This window comes from Barbatula barbatula (genome assembly GCF_947034865.1).
Source record: "Barbatula barbatula genome assembly, chromosome: 10".
Classification (NCBI taxonomy): domain Eukaryota; kingdom Metazoa; phylum Chordata; class Actinopteri; order Cypriniformes; family Nemacheilidae; genus Barbatula; species Barbatula barbatula.
The window spans coordinates 22,338,241-22,357,887 of NC_136773.1; the positions used below are offsets into that span (position 1 = coordinate 22,338,241).

At 42.0% G+C, this 19,647-nt stretch overlaps 1 protein-coding gene across 1 annotated transcript; it reads right to left on the reverse strand.

The window, feature by feature from the left end:
* Positions 1–155: 155 nt before the first annotated feature.
* Positions 156–19,647, reverse strand: zfhx3a (zinc finger homeobox 3a; the record flags this gene model as incomplete). The annotated part of the gene is made up of 8 exons (XM_079466013.1): positions 156–3,533; positions 3,649–8,817; positions 8,960–9,068; positions 10,216–10,416; positions 11,019–11,140; positions 11,299–11,370; positions 15,784–16,009; positions 16,930–19,647. The coding sequence occupies 8 exons, from the start codon at positions 19,645–19,647 to the stop codon at positions 2,254–2,256; spliced, it is 9,897 nt and encodes a 3,298-aa protein (XP_079322139.1). The 3' UTR covers positions 156–2,253.

The window sequence follows — 19,647 nt, forward strand, 5'->3', positions numbered from 1 at the left end:
TTCGATCGCAAATTTAGTGTGCATTTTGGCGAAAATATGATGTTACCCGCAACCTTCAATTTATCAGACAAGCGAGTCGAAAAACATTACCTTCACAAAGAGGTTCCTGAAGGCCTGAAAGAGATTCCTGAGGACCACAAAGACACAGATTTATTAAAAGAAAACAGATTTTATTCACTTTGAATGCTTGTATATAAGAGAATGGGAGACATTAGCCCAGTGAGTCACATGAATAAACCCAAGTGCATCATGAACATACATTATTTGGCGATCGCTACAGTAATAACATATCCAGGAACACGTAGAGTAACACAGTCTCACGCAACATAAGTGAGAGCATACGTTAATGCAGTCCCCTTTGAAGCAGAATACAATTAAAAAGAAAACAGACAATTGAAATGACAAATGTGATATTTGGAATGCAAACTTTGTATAAATATAACATCATTGGTTTTCAACATTGGTTGGCTAGAGGGACATAATGTAGTTCATGGAAATCACAGTCTTCAGTCATGTGTGGACAGAGCTGCAGTGACACGAGGACGGGCTTGTGGCTACTGACGGTCGTCATTAAAGCTTCAGCGAAAAGCAAAAATCAAGCATGCATCTTAGTACAAACCTACAATAGCAGCACACTCTATATCCTCGACAATTAGACCCAGTACATTTAGTAAAACAAACAGTACGAAAAGAAATCCAACGGGACGAAAAGTAAAGACCAGACATAGAGAAGCAAACTGTGTGATCTCCACCTCTATAATACAAACTACAATGGCTGCACAGCAGTGCTGTACCATATCTTCCGCGTTTTGTTTTTCTGCTTTTCTTTTTGGTTCTCTGGTTGGTTCATATATGAGGTCACAAACGTTCTAATAAGTTAGCTAAAACAGTATTCTTGTAGCTGGTTCCATCATCTAAAAAGTTTCCATTCCTTAAAAACAGTATTATTTTCTCAAGTATAAAGTTTTTTCCATCCTTTGTATGCACCAATGGTAAGACTACGTTATCTTTGGATTTTCCTTTAAAGCAATACTGTAAGTTATTATTATGGTTTCATAATAGTGACATTGTTATTGGTATTCATGGCAAGTGCAGAAATGTTAAAGAAATAATAAACCCCATAGTGACGAAAATGAAGTACTACTTTCTAAAAAGTGAAATTACAGTATCGAAGGCAAAAAAAAGAGAAAAAGAAAATAAGTGCACAATTGAAATGTTTCGTTTAAAAGACAACAAAAATAGAAAATATCTCATAGATGCGCATCCATCTAATTCATACACAGATAGGGTCTTTGAACTTGGCTCAGTGCAGGAGAGGAGGTCGGTCGTACAGTGAGAGTTTTCAACAGCATTAGAGGGTAAATGCTATGTTTTAACATGAGCACAGCTAAACAGCCTCAAATGTCTTTGACTGGGACAATACAAAAGTTAAATACACAAGTCGTTTGTTTTAAACCTAACGTACAATTAAGTCATTTGAATTCAACAATCTACGCAACACCAAAATGTTCATACATGTATCTATCATTAACACAATGTTTTTTGTCATTTTTCGAAAAGAAAGAAAAACTAAATCATTCTTGTCCACAATTTACAATGGCCTGCTTTGTGTCTGGACATTTCAATGTCCATTTAAGAAAAAACATCTATAAGCTTAGTTGCAATTTTAGGTACATTTTCATTCATTACACGTTTTCTTTTGGGCTTCATATATTTTCTATTGGTATGTCTTGCAACAGAACAAAATTGAGAGCTGTTGACCTGAGAGAAGACAACATCAAAATACATTACATCACTTCATTAAGCCAATAATATAATATTTCAACACGTAACAGGGCAAAAAATAGTGTGGGTGTTTTGTGAGGGTCTGTTAAAATGCTTTAAATGTTATAAACAGACTTTTGGTTAGTTAGGTCATAATGAAACCATCTCAGGTTCTTCACCAGTCTTTAGCTGTGCACCCTTTAGTTTCCAAACAGTTCTACATATACTCAAGTTTTAGTTAAAAACCAGCATATTGAAATGGAAAAAACATTCTACTGACACTTGTTTTTGGTTACAAGCACTGGTAATGCAAGTTGGATCCGACAGGATTCAGTCCTTTAAAACAGTCTGTCAAACTGGTTCATGTCTTCCCTCCAATGTAATCTTAAGTGGAGGCCTTTATATTTTACTTTCCACCTGCTTTCTTGTGAAGTTTCCTCTGAGGCGTGCCAAGCCATAAAAACCACATAACCCTCTTGCTCCCATATATTACGTTGAGTCTTGTCCCTCGTCCGACTCGTCGCAACACCCATCTGCAGAGTCTGCAGCTTTCACGTGACAAGTCTTTGCGAGGCCTGTCAGGCTTGAGGTAACACTTGAAGGCGAAATAATATGATACGAGAGAGAAGCCGTTGAGCTTTGGGTTTTCTCGGGTAAAGCTGAAATAGAGGAAGAGCTTTGGGGACGTCGTGTATCAGACATACACTGGTCAGAACTTCCAGAGGGAGTCTCTAAAACAGACGGGGCAGTTGAAGAGGATCTCTGTTCACCGGGTGGGTCTGGCTGAGAGGTAGATGAGGGACTGACGTGAGGTAATTCAGGAGAAGCATGCTCTTTGGAATTCAGTCTCTCTGCCACTCTTTGTCTATGCTGAGGGTTCTCCAGGTGCGCGATGAGCCCTACGTCCCCAGTAAAAGACAAATCACAAGCAAGGCAGTCATATGGTTGACCATCTTTGCCCTCCCCTCCACATGCTGCTTTGGAGACAATACAGTGGCTTTGAAGAACATTATCATCCAGTTGTGGCTGTTTAGTGTTTACAGACGGGGAATGTGTGCCCTTGGGAGTGCCTTGTTTCTTGTCACGTTTGGTTGAATCCAGGACAGGTCCTCTGGTGTCCTCTGCACGAAGGCGAGCAGAGATCTGGCTAGATTTTGGTTTCTCAATTTGCTGCAACTGTTTCTGTTGCAGCTGCAGTGTTTGTTGCATCAATGCACCCTGCAGATTCTGTTGATATTGCTGAAGAAGGGAGCTTGGAGAAAGCCCCATGAGAGCCTGTGGCAAGACTGGACCATATGGGAACATGCTCTCTATGCCAAACATGGGCTGCATGAGCCCACTAGACATCGGTGTAGGGATATGGGGAGAAAAAATTGAAGGAAAGACAGGCATCATATAGGGCAAGAGGGGACTAGGAAGCAGAGCAGCTTGTTCAGATTTCATTGCTGGATGCAGAGCTTGTAGTTGACTTTGATCCATGGCATATTCCCTTGCGGTATTTGGAACAGATAATTCTGGTTTGGAAGAGTCTGGCTTCTCTTTACAGCAAGATGAGTTTGAGGGAGGAGTGGTGTCAAGCTTGTTTGTGGGAATCCTTTTACTCTCATTTTCTTTGGGTAACTGGAGTTGCAGGTCTTGTTGTGTGGTCTTTGGGGTCAAGACAGAGTTAGTTGTGCTAACTACATCCTTGTCATCCATAGCTGATATGGCAGAAGAGGACTTTGAGGCTGGCTTGCGGGTCACTTCATTCACAGGAGGCTCACTGGCACCTTTCAAAACAAATAAAAGAATTAGTCATTCTAAACAAGAATCAAACTATCAATATTCTCTACACCTGTAATTTAAGATTTGAATATAGAAAACAAGTACAGGTTAGCTACATACCTGTAATTATGGCCATGGTGTTGGTGCCACCTGCTATGTTTGCAGGTATTGAGTACACAGAGGACTGGCTTTGAAGTCCAGCTTGGTTAAGTCCGAGAATATCACTTGCCTTCTTTATCTGATCAACCTCTTGCTGAGGCATTAACTGGCGGGCAGATACCGAGCACAAATACTCCTTGTCCCTCTCCATTTGGCCACCCAGGGCCTCCTTAACTTTAACAAGGTGTTGCTGGGAGAAGACATGGTCACGAACAGACAAGCACCCACTGTATTTGACAGAGCACAGCGTGCATTCTGTTTTAAGTCGATCAATAGAAGTACTCTCTGTACCAAACTGCTTGGCAAGGCTAAGCTTAGCCTTCTTCTCCTTGGCTCGAGCATTCTGAAACCACACCTGAACCACTCTCTTGGGAAGACCAATGTCATTGCCTAAGGCTGCACATTCGAGCATAGTTGGGGTTTTATAGTCACTAAAACAGGCTTTGAGTACTTTCACCTGCAGGTTGGTCATTTGCGTACGGTAGCGTCTGTGACCATTGTCAAAACTGTTGGAGCTACCAGGGCATGGTGAAGCTGGATCAGCCAGACTAGAATTCTCACTATATTCCAAGACTAAATCATTGTCAAAATCTTTAGCATTAAAACTTATTGCTGGACTAACTAGTCCAGAAGACATCTTTTCATCATTTTCTGAAGAAGCCTCTCTTTCGGTGTTGGGTGACATTTGGTCAACACTGCCATGTTTCCCGTCTAGAGAGTCATTTCCTTCATCAATTGAATGGACATGGGTCATGTAGGCGGTAGGTTCACAATTATTCAGCTTGCTTTGTTCAAAAGTCTGACAGACTGACATGGAAGGGTTCTCAAAATCTCCTATTCCCTCACTCTTCAAAGACTTTGGGCTCAGACGCTGCTGATGTGAGGATTTATCCATACTTTTACTCATTGGAGAATCTGGATGATCAAGTGTGTTTGAAAAATGGGAATAATTACCAAAATCAAACGAATCAGCTTTGATATAAGAACTTTCTTGATCTTGAGTCATTCTAGACATCGCCAAACTAAAGCCTGTATTTCGTGCTTCATGCCAGTGACGTGAACGTATGTGGGCAGCGAGAGCAGTCTGTGCCTTAAACAGAGCTCTGCAAAATGGGCAGCGGCGATGGATTTGAGTTGGACCCAGTGCCCGAAACTGACCTTTCCTCTCACGCGCTCGGGTATTCTGGAACCAGACCTGAACTACTCTTTTCTTAAGACCCACCTCATTAGAGATATGGTCAAGCATCTTGCGTGTTGGATTGGAGTCTAGAAGATATTTCTGATATAATACTTCCAGCTGCTCCGGTGTAATGGTTGTCCTCATGCGCTTGTCTCTCTGGGGTTCATCCCCGTTATTTTCCCAATCGGTTTCCATGGAACTGGATCCTGCTTTCTCTTCAAGTTTCCTTTTCAGCGAGTTTATGGTCGAATCAGTAATGCTGGTCATTGCAGGTGGGTTTGCTGCCATCTGAGGAATTGTACCTGAAAACAGATGCCTTGCCAGTAGGGGATTTGTAGGATCAAACAGCATAAGAGGCATATCTACAGGACGATCCAGGAACTGTGGGTTAGGAAAATAGCTCTGAGTAAGGAAGTGCATTTGCTGGTGCTCTTGCCAATGTTCAAAAGATGGGAAGCTCAATTTACACTGGATGCAATGGTAAGGGCTAATTTCTTGGGGGGGCTTCTTTTGTTGTTCGGATGAAGAAATCTCTAAAGGACTAAACTTTTTTTGGGAGCTCTGTGATGGAACTGGGCTTGTTTGAGATGTACAGGAAAGCTTTTCTTGTTTAGGAGGGGATGGGGTGTGAATCTCTGCACTTGCGTTGTGTTTTCCTTCACAGTTAGTCTCTAGCTTCTGCATGCTGCTCTCTAATTCTTCACTTGCAGCCTGTTTACGGTCAGACAATGCTTCACTTGTTTGTTTGAGCTCTCCAGTGGAATTATTTGTTTGTGAATGCTCAGAAGCAGCTGATTTCACTTTAGAGTTTGACACAGATGAACTGGAGGGGCTTGAAGAAGTGGTTGGTTGTGTTAAACATGAAGGTCCAGATGTTGGACTATGACACTCCATCTTAGAATCCACCATGGTGTCAATATGGTCGTCCTGCATTTCCTCATCCTCATCTTTGTAACAGTGCTTTTTCTGATGATTAATAAGATCAATAATGCGCTGAAATACCATGCTGCATTTTTTACACTGGTAACTGCTGTTGGAATTTCTAAAGTAGCGGTCGTTGGATAGATCTCGACGTTCACTATCCTTCGCTTCCTCTCCTTGGTTCTCATAATTCTTTCTGGCTTTTTGGCGAGCATTTTGAAACCACACCACAATGACACGAGTGGAAAGATTGAGAAGGTTAGAGAGCTGCTCAAATTCATCATCTTTGGGGTATGCATTGGCATCAAAGAAATCCTGCAGTACTCTAAGCTGGTAATCTGTAAATCTGGTTCTTGAAGATCTCCTACCTCCATAATACTCTTGCCTTGGTGGATCAGGAGAGGGGGGTTTTGAATCCATATCTACATCTTCCAGTGTTGTGATGGGAGGGTTACTAAAATTGTATGGAGAATCCTTGTTGCGCTGGCGTTCTTTAAAAAGAGTGTTTCTAAACCAGTGCTTTATGACTTTATGTGGCAAGCCAGATTTGTCAGCCATCTCATAGATCTGGTCTTCATTTGGAGAGTTGTTTATATCAAAATACTGGCGCAGGACTCTCAGTTGGTCATCTGTGATTCTGGTCCGAGGTCTTTTATTTTGTTGATGTAACATGGCTGGAGTTAACTGCTGTTGATAGAGCTGGGTCAAATCAGGTGTCTGGCCAGCTTCCACTGGGGACATGTGAGTGGGGACCTGAGGACTCAAAGCCTGCAAAGGTAATGGAGGCATCAGGAGTGGAGGGAAGAGTGGCAGTTCCATAGGTAGAGGAATTGGTGCTAATGGAGCTTTAATTTGGGAAATGGAGACAGTCGTAGGAGAAGCCCTAAGTGTAGAGGCAGATATAATTGGTTGCACTGGTGGTTGTTGTGGCTGCTGTCCTGAAGTAGGAGGAGCAGGGGGGGATGGAGATGGGGAAGACATAGGAGAAACCTCAGGAGTTGTAGGTCTCAAGGGGAAGAGTTTGTCATATTGCTTCCTGTAGTCTTTAGCAAATTTCTCCAATGACTTGATAGGGAATATGGAACCATGAATCTGCTCTTTATGGCTCTTCAGAATCAGCACATTGGAAAAAAGCTTACCGCAAGACTCACACTCAAGCTTGTTCATGTTTTCTGAATTATCCACATCTTTGGCATCAGATATTTCCCCAACACCATTTGGTAACGTCTCGGAAAGATTCTTCTGATACCGCTGCTTATTTTCATTGAATTGCATGACTAACTCAAACCCGATATTCTCAAGCAAAGCTTTTGAAGCATTTCCAGGTGCATCATAGGCTATTCTGGGTTGAAGGAAATAATTTAAAATCTTTGCATTGCCAGACACCTCTTCTCCACCCTCTTTCAATTCTGTTTTTTCATCACTATTCAGATCATCCGCCTCCTTTGGTTCTTCTTTATTGTTCTGACCAAATGTGTCTTTCTCACATTGTGAATTATTGTACAGTTTCTGCTCATTCAATTGAGGACGAATGTCAGAATTCTCTACAATGTCTTTAGAGGGAGTTTGGTCACTCTTTCTGGATGACTCTGTGTCCTTATTTACTGTAGGCTTAAATGTGCTTATGTTTAGCCCAGAGCTCTTTAGACTCAGCTCTGGATTCAAATGAAACTCTCCTCCTGGGATAAGGAAAGGAAGAAGTAACTGCTGCTGTTGTTGCATTGAAAGAAGAGCCTCCATAGGAAAAGAATGTAAAAGTGCTGGATTAAATAAATGGGACTGAAGGAGGGCAGCCTTTTTTTGGAGCTCTTGCTGGAGGTGGGCTTGAGCCTGGGCAAACTTGTGTTGTTGCTGTAGTGGCTGCTGTAATGAAATCTGTTGTTGTTTAGTAGCTGAATCAATAATGTCTACCAACTTGTTCCTGACTTCAGATGTTGAAGGCTGGCTTGTATCTGTGCTTGCAGGTGCACCGTTGTGTTCAATGTTTTGTTTGTGGTTCAGACCAGCATTATTTGTCACAGGCTTGAGAGTAGCAGGGGTGCTGGACACTGCTTTGCCAGGATGGGGGCTAACAGATTCTGAGCCGGAGCTAGATGAATCAATCTTGGATGCACGAGCTTTGCTCTGGTGCAGGACAGATCGCATATGAATCTCTAAAGTTGAGCTCTGGCTGTACGCTACATTGCAAATGCTACATTTGAATGGTTTGTGGTCTGTATTGTTAACGGGTTCTAGCACGCCAGCCGTAGTGTCCTGCATAGACCGCTTAAGTTTATGCAGGTGTGACACAGAGTTATAGTGAACCAGGAGAATATTCTTCTGGGTGAAAGATTCCTTGCAAACTGTACACTTGAAAGGCCTTGATGGATCCAGAAATTTCTCCATTGTGATATTTGGGCCTTTACGAAGTGGAATGACTGGCTGTTTGATGTCACATTCAGCATTGTCTTTAACCAAACCCAAATCGTGGTCAGTAGGACTTGGTTTCTCTTCCAATTCACATTCTTCATCATCTTTCATCAGAGTTTCATCTGGCGATTCCTCTTCGTCACCAAAAGCTTGGTCTCTAGAGACCAGGGACTCGCTATTCATCAATAAGCCACCATAAAGCTGCTGTATCTGGGTTTCACTTAGCTCTGTGTGGTTTGTCTCAAGGTGTTTCCGCAGGGCATGCAGTGTACGAAAACTGCGTTGGCAGAGGCAGCAAATGGTGGCGGCTCTGATAGCATGGTACTGAGAATGCTGTTGCAACTTTTCAGGTGTTTTGAAAGCTAGACTGCACTGATTGCACCGGTATTTGTAAACATGTTTGTCAGATATTGCAGTTGGAGATTTCTGGCTATGGTGCTGGTTGAAGTGTGTTTGGAGTGCACTTGAGGACGTAAAGACTTTGTTACAGCCTTTCTGCCAGCATGGAAAGGCGGCACTGTTCTCCTTTGTGGATTCTGCATCTTCTGAAGGTTGCTTATGGATTCTTGATGTTTCTTGTGGTGTGGAACCTCTTTCGGGTTCGGCATCTGTTGAAATCTCTAAAATATAAAAGGTAAAAACAAAGCATGATAAGAAGCAAATTCTTAAGAAATGAAAGACCAAATACTAATCATTAAGTAATTTTTTTTAAATGATCATATCAAAATAAACAGAGGGAAATAATGTGACATGAACACTAACCGTCCAATCTCTTTGTTTCATTAACGTTCAGACCGCTCATTGTCTGCTGGATGTCTGAATTTTGCACTGGAATAAACATTTTCTCAGGCAGCACGTCTGAAGCAATCACCTGATCACAAGAGAAAAGGAAACATAATAGGTTTGATTAATCCATTTTGTGGATTAATTAATCCACGGACTCTCATTATGAAGTCATTTGATTGTTATCTGTGAAGATGATTGGTCATTACTCCGTGCTCTCGATACATTTGTGCGCAATAACCGTAAGCCTTGCCAGAGAAAATACACTTAACTTCAGATGGCAAACTAAATTTGCGGTCATGAATCAACACTTAAAGCAGTTCAAAGGTTAAGTATGAACGCAAGCCCTCTTTGGTTCGTGACAACACAATTAGCACAACACAACCAAGTTCGGATGAAAAAAGCCACTTTATTTATCTTCTTCTCCCTCTCTCCTTCTGTACCCACTCGTCTTTAAAATGTGTAAATCAATGCAAGTATAAAAGGGAACGTGGGGGAGAGCAACCAAACAAAATGGCTGCTATTTCCATCACAAAGCACACCATTTCAGAAAAGTGCCGCATTAAACGGGACGGGAGACGAGCACGCGAGTTCTCTCAAGGTCACGTTTAATTTAGAACATAATTACCAGGCGCGGTTCATAACGAAAATCACCTAGCGCTGGCTCACAACTAATGAAGCACAATTATTTTCATTACTGTATTGCAGTGTGGTCGGGGAGGGGGAAGAAGAAGTCGAACTGCCGAAGAGAAATCAAGTGGGACTGCCGAACAGGGAACACTGAGTGATACAGAAGAATACGCAAATGAGGAGATGGACAGAAAAGCATTTTATGCAAGCGAAAAACTGAATGGGCAAAAATGTGCAGGAAAGCTTTTGGAGACAGCTAGACGTGTCTGCTTGGGGTTCAAAAAAGCGCAGGGTGCATTAGTATCAATTTATATTCTACACATAAAAAAGCCAATTTTAATATTCATTGGATCTGAGGCAGCTACCTCTCCCTTCCCCCCATTTAGTGTTGTTACTTGTCTCGGAGAGCGAGACAAGCAATCTCGCTAGTGCTGGAATCACTGATCTAAACACCCCTCCATACACACACACACACACACAATTCCAGTATAGACCATTTTTACAACTGGAAAAAATTGTGGTGGATGATACATTTATTTCTTATTATGACATAAAAAATGTATCCAAATTTGTAGAACTGTCATGTTGTGTTTTTTTTATCTCACCGTGCTGATGAGTTTCTGAGTGCAGTCTGCAGTAACACTGTGCAGGTGTGTGAGGTGGGTACGCAAGAGGGCAACACTGTGCAGTGTGTCTTGGCACAGCGGGCAGCGGAGAGCGGGCTGAACCGCATGCTGGTTCATCACATGACTCCTCAAACGCTCAAGGTCTGTGTGACGGAACCGACAGAACGGACACTGCAGCATCTGAGAAAAACAGGATGAGAGATCATTTATATGCAGAGTTCAAGAGCATCCTGTCCCTTTACAGAAATAGACGTTTGATTTCAGGATTTGTTTTTGTTCTTGGTTTGTCCTTTACCAAAATACGGTGACGGCACCATGATACATTCACTCTTACAAAATAAAGGTGCTTAAAAGGTTCTTCACAGAGATGCCATAGAAGAAACATCCTGTCAAAGAACCATTTCTTTCTTACATTTTCGTAATCTGAAGAACCTTTCTTGTGAAAGAGTAAAGTTCTTCAGATGTTATATGTGCTTCACAGAATCATTTAGAAAGGTTCTTCTATGGCATCGTGAAGTGTTGGTGACAAACCAACTTACTCTTTTTCTATGTATTTTCCACATTTGAGATTAACAGTCAAATCATCAAAATTAACCAAAGAAAGTTTCAGATTTAACAGCTAACCGAATAACTGTTAAACCAATATTTAAGTTTTTCTTTGATTCTGCAGTCAACCAACAATATTTACGAAAGTTCCATGTATGTTTGCCACATGATAAATAGGCAAGACTTTTAAAACCCTATCAGCATAATTTGTTAGTGTAGTGTGTTATTTAACAAACCTCTTCTTGTACGCGTGGCCGTTTGCAGGACAGCGACTCATCTGACTCGCCAGATCCAGACGAGGACCGTTTGGGAGTCAAGGACGACTCGCTTTTCTCCACCTCCGTCTGAATGAATCCTTCTGCAAGTGAGACATGTAAACAGAGACTTACTGAAAGTGGCATGTTATGCTTCTTTACTGGCTTGTTTTATGTAGAATAATTTTACTTATTATTTTTTGTTTGAACTTTTCCGTATTTATCAAGATGCATATAATACTTATGAGATTATGTTGAGTACCTGATTTTTTCCCTGGTCGGTGTTCCTTGTTGGGCGTAACCTCAGTGGGAGAGTCCATCCCTTTATGTTCTCCTAAAAAGAAAGGAACCAAATATCAGTAATGCCTTTAGAAATAGAAACCCTGATGGTCGTTTTTTCCTAATGATTTGCTCTCTGAACATATTCTGAAGCACCCTGGTAACTTAACACTAGCTCCCATTGTCTTCCACTGTATGTCCAGTTCTCAAAATGTCTATCATCTTTTGTGTTCTACAAAAGAAAGAGTCAGATACAGGTTTTGAATGACATGAGGGTAAATGATGACCATTTTTATTTTTAGGTGAATTATCCCTTTCACATGGTCACGGTGTCACTATGCGTTATGATAAAAGACAGACAGATCTTTAACATTTCTTGAGATTCTTCTCACTGCATCTCTTGCACATTATAACCTATAGGGGTCAGTGTACACTTGCACGGAAGGCCCCAACGATCTATTCAAACACATCAACAGATTCACAACACAACGCTGCACCTACTTATGTGAACAATCTCCAGTAGATTTACACAAATGTACAATACATTGCCTTGTCGCATGAGAGATGAGAGAGAATAAAATGAAAAGGAAGGATGTGCTACAGTCAGCATCGTCAGCAGAGCTTCATTTGACCTGAAGGGATTTGAAAAGTCACAGGAGGGAGATAATGCAACCGAGGTCAGGAGGGTCACGCACAAAGAGTCCATTTCAAAGCACAAATTGGGGAACAATACAGCCATGACAGGCTTAAAAAATGATCTTCATGCAAAATGTCTCAATATTGTTCTTAGTTGGCGTCTCATGTTCTAACTGTAGTATCAGTTCGAAAAACATTTTTAAAGCAAATCTGTCATTTATTCGTCATCGTGTTGTTCGAAACTTGTAACACTTAAACAAAAAAGAAGATATTTTCAGAAACATCACAGTGGTTTTGTGTTCATACCACGGGTGGATATGTTCTTCAAAATATCTTCTTCTGTGTTCTGCAGAAGGACAAGTAAACAATTGAAGTTTTTTTCATTTTTAAGCAAACTCTTTCTTAAAAAATAAACCAACCGCACATAACCAAAACACACATAATGGTATTTATTTATAACATTCATATATTATTAAGGCCTACTTCTATGTATTTACTTTCCTAAAAAACGAAGCGTTTATATAATCTCAAAATGGTAGAAACCAATCTTACTCTTCGAAAAGGGCAATGATGCTCTGATGTTCTTTTGCAGCATCTAAAAGCCTCGGCTGAGCTCCGTAGGTAGAAAACACACAGCCTCGGGACACACTAAACCAGATACCCCTTTCAACCCCCTCCCTCGCCCATCCTCTGCTCTCTCGCTTTCTGCCTTCTTAGCGGAGTAATTGTTCCGCTACGTGGGGGAAGGGACAAGAGGAACGGAGTTGATTTGGGTGCATTTTGGGCAGGAGGGGGGTAGTCGGGGGGTATTAGAGAAGGGGGAAGAAAGACAAAACAAAATAATGCAAGAGGCTTGTCATAACAGACCAATCAAAGGGAGGCGGAGGTATCTTCTGCTGGTTCTTTGAGGAGGCGATTATGACAGAGGGTGAGAGAGAGAGGGAGAGAGGCCATCTGAACACCAATTATCCTGACAGACACGCTATTGATTTCCTATCAAACCAACACACCCATAAACACAGAACACATAACCTGAAACTGTCAAATCCGCTCTAGTTACGGCCGACCCATTGAGATCTCTAGCTCAGTCATTTTCTCAAAGTCACACACACAGCAACAAACCTGACCAACAACAACCAAAAATACTCTCTTGTCCAGAATCTATTGTTACAAGGACATTAAGAGCAAAACCTGAACGAAAACTAAGCAAATAACAATTAAATATCTGTAAATCATCATGTGAATCGCATATTGTTATTCAGGATGAAGTGAGAAAATACTAAATATTTGAAAGACAAAAAATTTGCCCACATAAACCATTTCTAATTTCTTACAGGACTATAAATATGTGACTGCATGGAAGATGCTAAATAAAGAAAACAAAGTAATGATTCTAATTGAATGCATGACAAGTATATAATAGAAAAGTGTATTTATTACGCAAATGTTATTGTAACTATAGTACATTTATTCTTTATACATAAACTAAACATCGTCTCGGAAGCTGCATCCAAAATGCACTTGCGTCAAAAATGTTTTGACCGGTCATAACGCTTGAGCGTGTGAGTCAGCTCGGACCTCTCGGACAAAACAGATGGCCGTAGCTCAGCGCGGTGAGGTCACTTTGAGCAGTAATGAAGTGATCAGATGCACACGCACAAGCTAACACACTCCAGACGCACACTCAACACACACTTCATCAGCACTTCCTATTCGTCTCGGAGATCAATATACAAATGCTCAGCGACATTGATCCACTATTGATTATAAATTAGGGAATGCCCTGGTGTTCCAAAAGAGATCAATAACCAGCCATTCAAACTGCGGCGCTCCAGCAGGTCGGAAGCAACGCTGATCCCGTGTTTCTACAGGTTCAGATTCACACCCAAATATCCGCTCGCTCACTGTTAGCATTGATTCTACAAGATCGTACATGCTGGATATTAATCTATATTCTTATAGCAGTCGACAAAATACTAAAATTGTTGTACATGGTAAACTAAAATGAACTTCGTAGAAAAATGTAGGTCAATAAAGGAAGGGTTCACTTAAAAAAGAAAACTCTCATCCTAAATCGTCATGTCATTCCATACATATGACTTCCTCTCTTTAGTTTAACACAAACTAATTTCATACACGGGAACGATATAAACAAACGTTGGGTGGCCCAAACTTCTGGTAGATCTCTGCAAAGAATCAATAACTGATGATGACTAGTTTTAAATTTTAATTTAAAGGGATAGTTCACCCAAAAATGTCATCATTTGCTCACCTTCGAGTTGTTCCAAATCTGTATAAATGTTTTTGTTCTGAAGAACACAGAGAAAGATATTTGGAAGAACCCTTTGACTTGTAGGAACAATTACTTCTGTCGAACACAAAAGACGATAGCAAAGAGTTCTGGGGAACTTTTTCCTACTATGATAGTCAATGGGGTCCAAGAGGTGTTTGGTTATAAGCATTCATCCAAGTATCTTTCTCTGTGTTCAACCAAACAAAGAAATGTATACAGGTTTGTAACAACCAGAAACAAATTATGACAAATTTTCATTCATAGGTGAACTATCCCTTTAAAACAATTGAGATACATTTATATTGTTACCAAACACAGACCGGAAGTTAACTGTGGCCATGCGTGTGTGGACGATGAAACCGTCTATTTTACAGTTTTACATCATAATACAATATATATTTTGTAATGAAATTGAAACGTAAAAAAAACAACGCTCTAATGTTCTTGGTTTCAATTTTGTTAAATTAACTCAAAATATTATTCACATATACTTAGAATATTATCGATATATATAACCTATGGTTTACTTTAGACATTTATTAACCCACCCAAGTCATTTGAAATACTTGAATAACGGATCTATGAGCATTTTATAGCTATAACATTTAAAGAATAAACAAAAGATATCAAAATGTAATATTACGTTTGCTTGTGTTGAGCTATAGAAACAGTCATATAAATCTGACAAGACCTGAGGGTGAGCAAATAAGGAAGAAAATCTCCTTTTAGTATTTTTAATAAAGTTTTTGCATAATTTAGCAAATGACAAAATGATATAACCCAGCAAAATAAATATATAAGACTGAATGTGAACCAAAAGCTGTCAGTCTTTAGGAATCTGTATCTGTATTGTGTCTCCAGGTCTTTCCTTTAAAGTGTTAATTGGAGAATGTTAATTAACTCATGCCTCATTAGTGGGTGGTGACTTTATTGGCTGCATTGACTGGCTAACCCTCTCGCTTAGCCTCTTTCTCTTTCTGGCCAGTGAAGATGTTACACACGCGATTATTGGCAAGTCAATTAACAAAATCAATTCCCACCATTCTGAACAAAAACCACACACACATTTGCTCTTGTTCTATTTCTCTCTCACGTGCACACACACAGGCAGGGAAGCACGGGTAGTTCATTAGTTGAGCTTATTCTGGGTTTGAACTAAATGCTAACTGTCTCTACCACCCGCTTCTCTCAATTACCCCAGTGTAAATATCTGCCCTCTTTCTTTCTTCTTTCTTCGTGTGTCTGTTAGCCCCTCCTCCGTTTGTTGTTCTGCGTGTGTTTTAGGGCCTTGAGCATCATGAGCACAACACACAAGGGACAGTTAGTCTTAATAAGGGTTATTTTTAGTAATGCTCGCTGACTTCATCTCGAACATTAATCTATTTTTCGAAAGGTGCTGTCAAGTCAACATTGTTTTTTAAAATACGTGAAAAAGTTGACTGGTTTTAAATCTACACATTATTTTTACTGCACTGCAACCCTCGTGCATAATTCTGTTTTAATCTCGAGGCATTTACGATGTACACATTGAAACCGTACCATTTTCTTGAGCAGGGCTTTTTCGTATTGTAAAGATGGCACCGAGCTCCTCCTCGTCCTGCAGACCGTTCTGTATTTGCTGGATTCGGAGCAACCCCTCCCCTCTCTGGTGGCTTAAAGAATGCGAGTGCTGCACTAAAGAAATGCTGTTGCGAGTGGAGAAATCACACAGCGCGCAGTGCAGCCACACGCCTTCGGCCTCCACTCCATCCAGCTTCTGCAAATACTGAGACAAACATCACACTTAGCATACACGTCCGTTTCATATAAACAAACTGTAGCTTTAAAAATGTTCATGAGGTTATAGAAGAAACAAGAAACTAAAAAGAAAGAGCAATCAATATGTAAACACACTCATATTCTTCACATTTCAACACTAGTAAATAACATGCCTAAGTACATTAGCCGAAGCCAAAATATTGACCAGTTGTAAGTGATCAATATTTGGCTTCCTCTACCTTGAACAGCACAATATAGATCAATCCAGGATCAATACAAGCCTGTAAAAACATCTGTGTAGATGCGACTTTACATGCTTTGCTCAAATAAACACTAAATAGAAGTCTCTCTGTCTGGGCAAACAGATCACATCAAAAATGACACATTCACTCGGACAGGCAGGCATACGCTCAATCCCCTGTGATAAACACCAGTCCACTTGTTTTACAGAACTCTAAACTGATTAGAGATGTGCTGAGGTAATGGACCACATTAGCAGGAGGAAAAATAACATACGATCTATCTCAATTACCAGAGAGGCCTCACAGGCCTTGGGGATATAGTGGTTGTTCCCGGGACGGCTTGGGCTTTTGTGCTTTTTACTGACAAGAACAACACACTTTAAACATGGAGGTTTGTTTCAAACCACCGTTGGTTAAAATATGGATAAAGCCAACATTTGCATTAAATAAACTAGAAAATTTCCATATTTCACCCAACCGTGTTGAAACAACCAAGCATTGGTTAAATTATACCCAACGGTTGTGTTTGTCCATATTTTACCAAACCATGCATGCAGAATGCAAGAATTGGTTGCTGAAACAGCCCTAAACTTCCAAATTCTTTAGCCTAAACATCAAATAATTGAGTGCAAACCTTAACCCCATTTTCCTACATTGATTTTCAACATTTGACTCGTGAGTTTACCTTGTATAGTCTAATGCTGGCCTCATGTCTGGAGTTCATGGTGTGAATCTTCAGTTTCTCCAAGCTACTGGCTTCATAGTCGCATGCATTGCACCTGAGCTGCGCTTGGTTTCCAGCAGCAACACATCTAAGACGCCATTCTTCTTCCTCAAGGTTTCCATGGTGACTGCTGGCCTCCTGGAGGTGAGCGGCTAGCTGGTAGCGCTGTATGTGTTTGTCTGTCTGGCAGTGCAGCTGGAAGTTAGCTCGCAGAGGCGTGGCGTAGTGGCAAAGCCGACAATGATGGGTGTCGCCGGTTGTGCTCCTCCAATAGGTGTTGGGCAATGAGCGTTGCACGGTCAAGTGTTGATTTAGCTCCTCTAGAGTGTCACAAGAAAAGCAGCCACACAGAATGCATTCAAACAGTTTCTGTGCAGAATCGGTCAGGGTGTCATTGCTGGAAAGAAGTGAGTTAGAGTCGGGCAGTTTGGTCTGAGGTTGGCAGTGGCGATAAAGCTCTGTTGCATTGTGCTTGCGCTGGCGTTGCATGTGTGCCAGGTTCTGCTGCAAGAGAAGCACGTTGTGTGTGTGCTTCTCGCTGGTCATGTGGATACGTAGGTTCCTCGCCACGTTGGTTTCGTAGTCGCATACTTCGCACCGCCAAGATGCTCGTCCCCGAAGTTTGGATGGAGAGGGGGAGCTGGCCTCGGTGGGGTGAGCGAGGGTAGGGTGCGAAATGGATAAAGGACTTGGCTGAGCTGCCGGGGGGTGTGTGTGTGACTGCGTCTGCAAGCTCTGCATGTTGTTCAGGTGCTTATCTGACTGCATGTGGATGCTCAGGTTGCCTTTGGTGGTGGTGGAATACTGGCATACCTCGCAGCGGAAGGGCTTGTATCCACAGGAGTAAGTTTCGCCTCTTGCTAAGCGTGGGTGGCTTTGTCCGCTAGTGCAGTACGGACACTGTCCAGACTCGGTCTCTGGGTGTTTTTCCTTCATATGGGCCTCCAAAGTTTGCTGGTACTTGTAGTGCCAGTTGCATTTTGGACACTTCAATGTCTTGCAGGAGTTTCTGGTGTGTGCCATTGAGGCCTGCACGTTGTAAGTGTAGGGTCCTTGTACGTCATCTCCGACAGCGACAAAGCCTCCGTCACCGGCCACTACCAACCTTCCTCTAGAAGCCATGTCTGAGTGCCCTTCTTCAAGAACAGACTGACTGCTTTGGATGAGGATGGGACTGAGTGTAGGGGGGGTGGAATCGCTGTGATCATTGGGCAGGTCGGTGAAAGGAGGTCTGTCATCATCAGACAACCTAGTGGTTGGTTCCATTGCTATGGCGTTTCCATTCTCTGACGGGTCATTTGGTTCTGTTGCTGTGGCACTCTCTTGGTTGGCAAGTTGTTCTGTGGTATTGACAGTGGGTGGATTTACCACAACAAGGGAAGGAGGTGCAGGGTTGTGGCAGTTAAAGCTTGTTCCACACTCTGTCTCAGAGTCTGTAAGGGTTTTGGTGTTGTTCATAAAGCTGGTTGCTATTGTTGCAGAGTTTGGAGGTTCTGAAATGCTTTGGTTTGACAGAGCAGCTTCAGTATTGTGCTCTTGTCTGCTACTGCTGCTAATACTGTGTGCACTGTTCTCCACAGTGCTGCCTACCTCTAAACACATTCTTCTCTCTCCTCCCTCACTACTTTCTCCATCGTTCCATATTTCATCCTCCTTGCCTCTCTGTTTGGCCTCTCTGCCCAGGGTTGAGGGGTCTTTGGCAGGGCTTGGTACTGAGGTAGCAGGGTAGGTTCTGGGTGGAGAGGGCAGAAGAGGAAAACTTGGTTTAGAAGTCTCTGCGTCTTCATTCTCTTTTCGTCTCGCTGTGTCCTCCACGTTATTCCCAGAGGTTGGTGGTGCCAAGTAGAGTGGTACCACAGATTCACAAATCCTTTTTGGTTCTAGGAAACAGAGAAGTGGGGGTTTGCCCGGCCCGACATGGTGTAATATGGCAGAGGTGTGTTTAAACGAGAACAAATGTTGTTCTTCATCGCTAAAGGTGATGTTGTGTTGCCGTAAAGCATGAGCCCTAAACAAGTGTGAATGGCCAAAAGACAGCTGACACGGAAAGCACATCAGAACGGGTTTGGTTACATTGGACCGTGTCACCTCTGTTTCTGACGATTCTGCCAGGTCAGGAGCATTATCTTTGGATTGGCGGGTCATCAGAGCTGAACGTTCACTGTTGTCGAGGTGAGGCATGTGGAAGACACGAAAAACATGTGGAGCAGGCCATTGAGAAGAGGAAATATAACAGGTGCTAATGATGGAGGTTGGAGCACCTAATGGCGAGGAGGGAATTCCAACAGGAGGTGGACTCTCTGTCTCCGTCACATAGGCCGAACCATCATTCTGATACAAGATCTTTCCAAGAGGTTTCACATCATCCTCTTCTTCCTTTATGTCACGCTTTTCCCTCAAACCTTTGTCTTGTATCATCTCACTGGTACAACATTCATCAACATGGTTTTCTCCCATTCTTTCTTCATACCTCTCCTCAAGTCCCTCCTCCTCAGTACGGCCCACTAGTCTACCCTGTTTGGTCGCTGTGCTCCAATGAGTGGCTTGATCTCTGGCCAGCAAGAATGGACTGGGGGCCAGTGTTCTGCAGAGCCCGGGAGGCTGTTGTGTGTGGGGCCCAGAGGCTCCATCGATGGGGACAGAGTCACAACACTCCATCCTCTGAGCTACTGAGCACAT